At 38.5% G+C, this 11,737-nt stretch overlaps 1 protein-coding gene across 4 annotated transcripts in view; it reads left to right on the forward strand.

The window, feature by feature from the left end:
• Positions 1-11,331, forward strand: part of EXPH5 (exophilin 5) — a 74,738-nt gene extending 63,407 nt beyond the window's left edge. For all 4 annotated transcript variants that reach the window (XM_029208094.1, XM_029208096.1, XM_029208098.1 and 1 more), the window contains 2 exons: positions 1,278-1,413; positions 4,207-11,331. In XM_029208094.1, coding sequence (XP_029063927.1) covers positions 1,278-1,413; positions 4,207-9,590 — 5,520 coding nt within the window. In that variant the 3' untranslated portion in view covers positions 9,591-11,331. The remainder of the gene's footprint in view (positions 1-1,277; positions 1,414-4,206) is intronic.
• The last annotated feature ends 406 nt before the right edge of the window (positions 11,332-11,737 follow it).

Here is an 11,737-nt window from a genome sequence, read left to right on the forward strand (position 1 = left end):
AAATACTAGATTATGACGAATGCAAGGATTAAGAGAACCTAGGCTTTAGAATTGGACACACCTGTGTTGAGAAATTAAAAAGCTGGAGCTTTAGAAATATTAGAGATTTGGCCTTAAGCATTCACGATGAGATTAAATGTGATAGTGAACATCAAATAAAAAGAGAAAAATTGGGGAAGAGAAGGATTCAAGTGGCAAGGACTGGGTAGAAAGTGAACTGAAAATAAAGCAATTGGAATGGGAAGTGGCCTTGTGCAGGGATGCAGTTAAAGTGGAGTCATGAGTGGCAGAGCCAGTTTGCCAGAGGAAATGCAAATGGAGTTTTGGCAAAAGGAAGTGGAGGTGTGGGAGTGGATAATTCCCCAAGGTTATAAAGACAAATTAAAACTTAAAAGTAGAGCAGTGATGGATTTAATGAAATCAAGATATAATTTGCTAGTAAAGAACTCTACATCATTCTCCTAAATCCTATAAAACTAGCAAAGGTTTTAAAAAAAATTTTAAGGTCATGCTTTTCAGCGCCTTTTTTTCAGAATGATTAATCAGTTCCTTATGTGTATCTGGGAGGTTCTACCATGCTACATGATTTCCGTGGATAGAAATACTTTTTTTTCCTAAATCCATCAAGTTTACAAATCTTAAGATCCACCGCAAGTTTCAGCTAACCGCCTCTTTAGAGAAAATAGGTACAGTGTTAAGAAATCTAAAATTACAGCCACTGGGGCCAGAGAGACAACATTCCCCACTCAAGAGAGGTCAATTTCTTTCCTATTTTCCAGGAACCTCCTTAAGATTTTTGTAGTGCTATGTAAATTTGTAGGAATCTTTTGCAGGGAGAGGCTCATACTGAAAGGAATTAAGGTAGGTATGGAGAAGTTTGTGATCAGTTGCAAATTGCAAAAGCAACAAAACATTACAACTAGAGAAATAAATGTTAGGAAAATTTATTTGCTGTCCTTAGACTAGGACTTTTTTTTTTTTTTTTTTTTTTTGCAGCACGCAGGCCTCTCACTGCTGTGGCATCTCCTGCTGCGGAGCACAGGCTCCGGACGCGCAGGCTCAGCGGCCATGGCTCACGGGCCCAGCCGCTCCCGGCACGTGGGATCCTCCCGGACCGGGGCACGAACCCGTGTCCCCTGCATCGGCAGGCGGACTCTCAACCACTGCGCCACCAGGGAGGCCCTAGACTAGGACTTTTAAGCTTGGGACATATTCGTGGGAACATGTTGGCTGGGGAAGGTCCAGAAATAATATTACATTTTCTATTTTAAAATTAGCAGGCAAAAATATACAGTTCACCTCTGGAAAATCAACCCATTGACAGTGCATTTGTCTCCAAGCCAGCAGGCATGAGGGAGGGAAGTAGCATGCCTCTGTGGGATGCTTCACTGCTAGAGGATGAGTTTTTCCAAGGTAAGTCTATGCATTGAATTGCCTTTGGAATTCCCAGTACTAAAGGAAAGCAAATAATAATTACAGTCTGTATTAAAGTGCTCAAAATGTATCAAACCCTGTACTTCATTTTTGAAGTCCCTCTTGTTTACCTTACCTGAAGAAGATGTGGTTACATGCTATTAACACAAATATTAAAGAATCATTTTCTTAAATTAATTTATTTATTTTTTGCTGTGTTGGGTCTTTGTTGCTCTGTGCAGGCTTTCTCTAGTTGTGGTGAGCGGGGGCTACTCTTCGTTGCGGTGCTCGGGCTTCTCATCGCGGTGGCTTCTCTTGTTGCGGAGAATGGGCTCTTAGGCGTGCGGGCTTCAGTAGCTGTAGCACATGGGCTCAGTAGTTGTGGCTCGCGGGCTCTAGAACACAGGCTCAGTAGTTGTAGCGCACAGACTTAGTTGCTCCGCGGCATGTGGGATCTTCTCAGACCAGAGCTCGAACCCATGTCCCCTGCATTGGCGGGTGGATTCGTAACCACTGCACCACCAGGGAAGTCCCTAAAGAATCTTATATTTAAATATAATCTAAGCAAATATTCTTGGATCAAGGCCTGATAAATCTATGGAATGGTAATAATGTTTAATATTTAAACTCAGGTAAAAAGGAAAAAATATGTCTTTAGGAAATATATCTATAAAGTTTACTGTCCTTAATAGACTTTTATTGTTCCTGATTAGGACCTAAATGCACTGTGATGAAATCTGATCGTTGTTAAACGATTAACCTTGTACAATAGATAACAATAAAGACTAAAACAGGTTCCAAAAGTACTATATACACATGGACCTTATTATGCAAGCATAGCTCACCTTGACATAGTTTATTCTATATAAAATAAGCCTAGCCATTTGAAAAGTGAAGTCTGAAATCATTCACTAGCTTCACCTTGAGGAACTAAATTCAATTTCCAAAGGCAATGATGTCACCTCAGCCCTATAGTTAGGACAGATGGTGTGATCATTGAGAGACATCCAGCTGGTTGGTTAACTCCTTTCAGTAAGATGGTTACTGGCAGAGAACTTGCTTCAGAGAAAAGAGACCCAGAGGAAAACTTCTGTTCCGAAACAAAGGTTTTGCTAGTAGAGGAGAGCTACATTTTATGAAATGAAAAAAAAAAAAAAATGACTTGACCTCTCTGAAAATAAAAAGGAGAAGCAGAACAGTTTTTTTTGACCTCAAGAGTAGTGAGTCAAATAGCAGTATTAATTTCGGAATCAAAGTAACTTTGAATAATTTAAAGTCCCGTGATACTGATGTTAAGAGTGGTTATCTCTGGGAAGAAGGACTCCAGGTGACTTTACCTCTTTTGTTATATTTTCCTGTATTTACCATATATTGCTTTTGTAGTCAGCAAAAGACTTTATTTAAGGAGGAAGAAAAAACTATGAACAGCTTGAAAGGGAAAACAGAAATCAAAGAGATTTCATTATAATTTGCTTTAAAGACAGATTTATGTAGTTTTCTTTTCTTTTTGCCCTGCCTTATATTTTGGCATTGCTTGATTATTTTATTTGTGGATGTAGGAAATAAATTATTTCAGGGACAGGAGAAAAATAATTTTTTTCATTTAAACATTGACGAATGTTTTCCCTGAAGAATTCCTTAGTTACAGATCTTTCATGCTCAAGACTAGTTCTTTTGCTGGCTATGCGAACTTAATAGCACCAACTTACAAATAAAATAGAGTAGAGAAAATTCAGAGCAGATATCAAAAACCCCTTCAGCACCTGTCCTAACATAATTGGTATATTATAAGTACATCTCACTTACATTCACTCAGATACCGATATACCTCACTTTCCCTGTCATTGAAGAGTTAAAATTACAATTTTTTTTTTTTGTTGTTGTTGTTGTTGTTTTTGTATGTGGGCCTCTCACTGTTGTGGCCTCTCCCGTTGCAGAGCACAGGCTCCGGACGCGCAGGCTTAGCGGCCATGGCTCACGGGCCTAGCCGCTCCACGGCATGTGGGATCTTCCCGGACCGGGGCACAAACCCGTGTCCCCTGCATCGGCAGGTGGACTCTCAACCACTGCGCCACCAGGGAAACCCCTAAAATTACAATTTTTAATGACAAATAATTTTAATTAACCAAAGAGAGTGCACCATTTTATGTAACTCAGAAGGATAGATTTCTGTAAACCAAAAAGTTCTTCAGCAATTTAAATAATCCCATAACTTATTTCTCATGTCAGATTTTATTTTTTTAATGAACATTTCTTAAAAAAATACACAATCTACTCATATTTATTGTAACATGAATATGATAAAATATATCTGTTACCATCCAAATAGGTATGTTAATAAATTGGATGCTAAACTTTTGGCAGTAATGTGCAACTAAGTACAACTAAGAACTCACATGTTATTTACAGACTTTCATATCTTTTACAATCCCCTGAGGTAAACATAATTGGAAACATTATAGCTACCTAGTGACACAAAAGATTCACTAGAAACCATGATTAAAATTTACTGTTAGGGGGAAAAATGTGGCTTTTATGTTCTTAAGGCATTTTGGAAGGTCAACTTGGAAAATGTGTGATTTGAAAAAGTGTGAAAATGAAAAAGAAACTTCCATTACAGGCTTGTAAAAGTCAAACTATCTTAAAGACATAAAGTAAATGTCATAACATTTATGGTGATATGATCTAAAAATTATAAGGGATTATGTTTCTTCAAGCGGAGCCTTCAACAACTCAAAATATTATTAGACTGTAAAATCTTATGCAAAAAAATGATGTATATTCTCCTTTTAGTTTTAGATGATTTGGATGGAAAACTGGCTCAGGAACAGTCTCCAAGCTCATTGAATGCCAGAACACCTCTCAACTATGGATCAAGAACACAGTTCAGTCGTTTTTACTCCAGTGGGAATAAACACCGTAATATCACAGCAAAGCATAAAAATTGCTGCAATGAAACTTCTAATATGTCTATCTATGACGTCCTAAGACCAGGAACCCCAAAGGAAGGTTTTAAAACCTTTTCTCCTAGAACAAGGACAATCTGTGATATGTACAAAACAAGGGAACCCAGAGTCTTAAAAGAAGATTATGTGCAAAAGAATATTTTTGGTAGTATTTCTCTGTATTTTGACAGCAGACAACAATCAGCCTCACCAGCTACAGGGTATTTCACAGCAAGAAGCTTACCTTTTTCAGCCACAACTCAGATCAAGACTGGGTTTATACCACCAAGCCACCAACAGAGCCCAAAGAGAACTCCTTTATCATCTATCATATGGAATAGATCAGATTCCTCTAGAGATAGGCAGAACCAGGAAGAGTTCCTGAGGGCACCATCACCAATGGAAATTGACCTTGCTGACCAGCATATGTATCCCAGGTGTTTTCAGGAGGATAGGAGACATGAATTTTACCATTCACAGAGTGTTCACCAAAGTGTTGGTTTAAATGCCCCCATGAATAATGCAATGAGTGCTGACCCATTTGAGAACTCAGAGAATATGCTGTTCTACCATGAAGATAACCCATTTACTGGGTCTTTCCTTAGCAATACCTTTGGATGCAGCAGGGAACAGAGATTTAGACAAAGTCCTTTTGGGGGCCAACAGGAAGAACATTCTTCCTGGTCTGACTTTCATCAAAGCAGGAAACCATTCACTTCTTCTGACAGAGACTTTGAAATGATCTCCATTGAAGCAAATAGTGCATTTTTAGCTGGTCATTGTCATAGTGTTCCTTCTCAACACTGGGGGTCATTTTCTCCTAGGTACAGGACAAATATTTCCAGAAACCAAGAGAAGCCACATCCCTCACAGTTTGATTCTCAGGCATCCACACTGGAGAGCATGGAGGTGTCACAAGTTAAAAGGAACCAGTCTACTCATTTTAGTGCACCAAATGTTTGCCCCATGTCTGGTTCAAGCTATCACATCAAATCTGGTGGGTTAGAATGTCAACAGGACAGTTCTCCTATGGAACTACATATAAACAAAGAACCTTACTCATTTGGAATTGCTCAAACTCTAGCATCCTCATTCAAAACTACCTTCTCACAGATTTCTGATGACAGAGGGAATCCTCAGAGTCCCAACTTTCAGAATCCCACAGTCACTTTGCAGAAAATTAAGCCTGCTTCTCTTCCAATCAGAAACTATACAGAAGTCACTGGGACCAACAGTGATTCAGTTGATTTTCCACCTCTGGCTGAAAGCCAACCCAATATCTTGGTCACGGAAGTGAATAATGAGAAAGACTTGAGTGGATCTGTTTTGGAAAAAGACAAACAACTAAACAAGATAGACCAGACAACCATGACAGGTGAAATACCCCAACTTGTTTCACAGACAGTAATTTCTAACCCTTTACCTGATTTTCAAAATCTCCTCTTTCAGGACTCAGCCAAGAGCAACAGATTTGTTTTTAATGCATCTACGACAATAAGTTCAAAAAGTTTGCCTGGAGAGATTTCTAGGAGAGATATCTCCAAAATTCATAAAGCCAATGAACTAAAAAAAGATAAGAGTTATACTGGGAACAGAAAACTTGGCTCAGCAACTTCCCTTCCTTTCATTCAGGAAAGCAGAACAACATCACCTTCTCTCAGCCCAAATCAAGGTTGTCACCAGGAATTAACAGTAAGAAATAAAGATATTTCAAACATTATTAAAAATAACCACAGGAGTCCTGAACGTACTGATAATCAAAATGCACAGTCTTCAGAAAAGCCTGCTGTTTTAGATACCAAGGAAGAACAATGTACCACAACTTATTCTACCAACTGTAGCAAGTCACCTGCCGACCACAATATGCCATGTGATTCTTTAGATCTGTCATCAGGTACACTACCAGATTCCTTACCATCAAATGATTCTTGCCTTGATGCTCTGGTGATTCCTTCTACTGCAGGGTTCTCCTGGAAATGTCCTTCAAGCAAAGATCTGTCTCTGGGAGAAATAGAAGAAAAAGACAATGATTGCAAGAACCAAAATAGTCAATTTTCCCTAAGCCTCTCAGAAAACCAAAAGAGTAATGTTAATTGTATGCCTGTACATAATGAAGTGGTTGATGTTGTCAAATGCCATTCACATCCTCCTTTCAGGGATGGAAAGGGAAAAGGAAAAATAAGACGACGTATATCCTATACCGAAAAATTAAGCAAAACGGAAAGTAGATCAATACCCACAAGTGACAGCAGTAACCTCATTGAGGGAACTGAAAGCAATTCCAAGCCTCCTGAGCGTCACACAATTTATTGTACCTTACCAAGAAAATCAGCCAGTTTTCTCATCAATAACAGGAAGTCTGAAAGTAAGATAATGCCTTCTTCATTTAGGAATGAGCAACTTGCATTCCAAATCAAAAATGATATGGAAGATCCAGTAGGGAAGTACACATCAAACAAATTCAGTCCCAGTTCTTGTGAGTCAGAGAGCAAATATTCCGGAGTAGTTTCAGACTCAGTCTCAGTACCATCTGAAGCCACAGAGGAGATGACAAATATGACAAACATTGGATCTGCTTCTGTTAGAAAAGGACCACTTCAAGTCCTCATCAAGAGGGCTGTGTCATGTCCCTCAGGGGTGCCATATTCCTCAACTGGAAGAGATGAAAGAGAAAAAGGTTTAGTCTCAGATACAGATGCTTCTATTATAACACTAAAGCCTTGGGAGAGACTCATTAACCCTCTGGGAAGTGACTCATCTGTTCGGGAGTGTTCTTTAAGCAAAAGACACCACCAGAAGGAATACTTTCAAGAATGCACTGAAAAGAATGGTAGAATTTCTGCCTCCAGGAGAGGTATATTTTCCCATCCAAATGAACACCCTTTACCTTTTTCTGCAGATTTGTCAGGCAAAGAAAGTGGGAAAACATTACATAAATTTAAGACTACTAGCATGTTTTCTGTTTCTGGTGATGAAGATAATGTGAAATGTCTTGAGGTGATTTCAATATACTATACTCTACCAAGGAAACACAGAAAAAAGTTCTGTAACCTTCTTCAAAAGTATACACAAAATATCGATTCACTTACAGAATTAACTAAAGTGGGGACTGAAATATCTCCTAATGCTTTAGAAAAAGACAAACTAAATTGTTCTACACAAGAGCAGTCAGGACCACCTTCATCTAAAGATCTAAAGATGCAGGTCAGCTCTGCTCAGGAGAACAGCCATCTTTCTCACACCACTGAAAATATGACTGGTTTACAATTACCGAGTTTTAGGTCCTCAGAGCCTATATTACAGGAAATTGCTTCTATTGAAGCAGATGTTTCTCTTCATAAAGGAGAACCTAAATCTAGAGAGATTTGCCCACACAACTTAGCTAAAACACCTTTATGTGATTCACAAAGCAAGAAAGAGAAAGGGGAAAAATTACGAAGTGAAACCCTGTATACTTCACTAATGCTTCAGGGAAAAAAAGTTACAAGAGAGAAATCTGAAAATTGTCAGCAATCCATTAAATCAGGTAACAGTGATTTTTCTAACCTCCCAGCCCATTCAGAAGAGAATGTTGAAAATTCACAAATTATTAGAAGTTCTGGGGAGTGTACAAGTAGTGCTATAGCCATTACAGCTACTGGAAGTCTTCAGAAAGATATAACAGGTATAGCTATAGATGATAGCTCCAATGGATTGCAGCCTGGGGAAGTAAGAGGGGAAATTAGAAAAGATTTCCCAAAAAACCCTGATAAACCACTTTCTGACTCAGAAAGCCAAGTCTTTGCTCTTACTCCAGCCTTGCATAAACTACAGCTTGATGAGAAGACTTGTTCAAGTGAACAAGATTTAGACAGTTTGCAGTCTGAACCCAGAGAACTACCTCAAAGAAGTCAGGAGGTAAATATGACAGAGAGCAAGGCTAAAGATGAAATGCAGGAGTTGGCATGGAATCAACCTTCACTTCTTGAAGGAAGTAATAAAAGTAAAAAAAGCTTGGATGACCTAGAAAAAGGGGAAAACAGATCTTCAGTTAAACACAGATTGGCAGTTATGTCCAAAGCAAGCAGAAAATTTCCAGCTGAAGATTTATACCCCAGAAGACATGTAACTACTATCTTTCCTCAAAGTGGGAACAATTCTGGCTTTAGCACCTTATCCCCTGGCACACCAGAGTGCAACCCACACTCCCCTGTGCCTACGTTAAAGTCCACAGAATCCACAGATGAAAGCAGGTTAAGTAATGATGGAGTAAGTGTGGAGAAATCCGAGGACCCTCTCCAGGTTACTGCAATAACCAACAGAGAAACTTCTACACACGTAAGCAATCAGAAGTCTAACAATATTTCACAGCCACATCAAAATGAGTTTAAAAAAATCTCAGAATCACAACTAAAGTATGAGAATTCTAAGGATGTAACAGTAGCTCAGATTTTGGAAGGAGAGTCAGAAGCCCTGGCCCAACCCTCATTGATCAGCCTCAGGGAAGCAGATTTCCCTGACCATCAGAGGGGGCTGAACCCTCCTTTTCAATTGGAGCCTGCAGAGAAATCTACAGTAAGCATGCCACTGGCCAGTTTTCAGCAACAACAAAGGAGTGCTTCATCTCTGGAGTGGGAACCTGAGCCACACCCCTATCATTCAAAGAGTTTAAAAAGCATCAATGTGCACGGTGCTCTACTACGAAAAAGTCATCCTCCAAAATTCAGAGAGCGTCATTTTTCTGAAAGTACTTCTATTGACAATGCCCTGAGTCAACTGACCCTTGGGAATGAATTCTCTAACAACAGTGGGTACAGTCGAAGATTCAAATCTTTTTCTGAACTACCCTCCTGTGATGAAAATGAAAATTGGGCTTCGTACAACAGCAGGCCAAAAATGGGTCCTAGGTCTGCAACATCTATATCCAGGCCTATTGACTATGGGATATTTGGGAAAGAACAACAACTGGCTTTCTTGGAGAATGTAAAGAGGTCACTCACACAAGGAAGATTATGGAAACCAAGTTTTCTTAAGAACCCTGGCTTCCTGAAAGATGATGTAGTTAACCCTCCTAACCCAACAGAGTCATCAAGTTCTAATTCTCCTAGTAATCAGATGCCAAAAGATGGCTTATCTCTAAGTGCACCACTTAATATCTATGAAGATGATCCAGTAGACTCAGATTGTGACACAGACACAACCACGGATGATGAATACTACCTGGATGAAAATGACAAAGAGTCAGAACTGTGAAGCTTTTTCTATAAAATGTATAACCTTTTCACCAAAAGTTTGTAATGTAAATAAAGTGCAAATATGTATGTCTACGGAAAGGACAGACATTAGAAAAAAAAAAATCTAATCTGGGCAGTTCCTGCTCTGAAACAATCCAAATTCTCTTTTTTTCCCCCTCCACACCCTATATATAGACTTCCTGAATTCTAGAGCAATGAATTCTTGTTTAGAGGGATTCTCTGCTGTTTTCCTCCTCTGTATATATCCTTGGCCTTCTGCCACTCAGCCCAAACTTAATCTCTAATTCACTGTCCAGTTTTGGTTTTCTGCTCTATTTTCCCCCTAACTCTCTTATACCTTTCATGGTGATTTACAACTTTAATATCCCAGCACAACAGCAAAACTCTGTCTTGCCTCTTCCGTACCTTATATTCATGGCATTTAATAAAATGTAGGGTGATAACAATGGAGTAAGTATTATTATCCTGTCTGACTCATCAACATTTAGGAGGTTTAGAGTTTGGGTTTTTTGGGGTTTTTTTCTTTTGAGCAAAGATAAGGGCATATCTATAAGGACATCCTGTTTTATCCATAGTGGAGCCAGGGAAACACATATTTGAAGTGCTTGTTGAGATAGTAGGTAAAGAGGTAAATCCCTAGTAAGCCAAAGAACATTAGTACTCCTAGGAATTCCTTTGAAATAGTTTCTAGGATGGTACAGAGGGTGGCTTTGCCACAGAATTTCTGCTTAGGAAGGGAACATAACTGTGGGGTAGAGATAAGCAGACATCCCTTCATGAGACTGACATCCTTACTGCAGCTCTCTCAGCAACTGTTCCTTTTTTCTTCCATTTCTCCAGAACCATCCATTTAAATTTTTTCTTTATTTGCAGGATAGAACACTTTTTTCCATGTGAGACATTTTAGTTGCAAGTGGTAGCCTTGGTCAAGTCCCTAAAGTACTACCAAGTCAGATCTGACACCTTGGGGTTCACAGGCTTCTTTGCCAGATCATTTACCAGACCCTTGGAAATTAGAAGGCAGAACTTCTAAGGGCTCATCACTATGATTCCTTCAATAATCTATCTAGACTAAATAACTTGTCACACCCACTGATAACTTGGCTTTCCTAACTCTTTATTTGCCATGCGGAATTTTTGGGGTTTTCTCTCCTCCTGATCAGCATAAAGACCAATAAATAGGTGGCAGTGAAGCTAATCTGCTAGAACTACAGAAATCATGCCATCCTGGATCTTAGTACTGTGAGGGTCAACATGAATGGATTTCATCTTGTTTGGTTTATATTTGCTTCCTGGCCTCATTTTAGTTTCCATTTTTCTCACCTAGTTTGTTTCATCCATATAAATTAAAGATAATGATAGGTGTTGGGGAAGTATGCAGAAATTTGGAACTGATAGAAATGCAAGAAAGGACTATATTATTATTATCCTCCTAACCATTGCCTTGCCTAGAAGCAAAATGCCACAGCTAGTTTGCATTGTTCCCATGAAACTCAAAACTAAGGAAAATGAGGTAATTACATGAAAGCTATTTCTTCAATCTATAAATTGTCTTAAACTTCAAGCTCTGGCCAATCCTGACCTCAAAGAGACTGACAGTAGAATTCTAAATCAACTGTTCTAAACGTTTCCATTTAAATTTGTATGGTGAAGAATAAATAACAGTTTATTCTTTGTTTCATGTATGTTTGTAAATTCTACCTTCCTTTTTCTATTTATCTGATAATTTAAATAAAATTCATAAACCATGACCTATGTTTTCTATTTAATTTTAAAATATTCGAAGTTAATATTTTAATATTAAGATTCTTGGTTTTTTAAATGATCATTTACCAATCTATTTCGGTAAATATTCTGAGTCTACACGTATGTTACAAAAGGTGAGATGAAGTTAGCTTATTTTTCACTGAATTTAGCCTATATCAACAATTAGGTAAGTTAAGGTCAGGCTAAACAACTACTTTGGGACCCTGCTTCTCTGTACTAGAATCTACCATCTGAATTCAAAGGTCATTGATGGCCAATGCTATTTGTAATATTTGCTTGTTGGTCTGGCTCAAAAGTCAAGCAAACAGAAAATTCATGAAAATAGCACCTTCTGTAATTTTATACCTTTATAAGTATAAGTATAGCTTTTTACTATTC

The sequence above is a fragment of the Monodon monoceros genome, unplaced genomic scaffold (genome assembly GCF_005190385.1).
Source record: "Monodon monoceros isolate NGI ecotype Baffin Bay Population unplaced genomic scaffold, NGI_Narwhal_1 Super_Scaffold_7, whole genome shotgun sequence".
Taxonomy (NCBI): Eukaryota; Metazoa; Chordata; class Mammalia; order Artiodactyla; family Monodontidae; genus Monodon; species Monodon monoceros.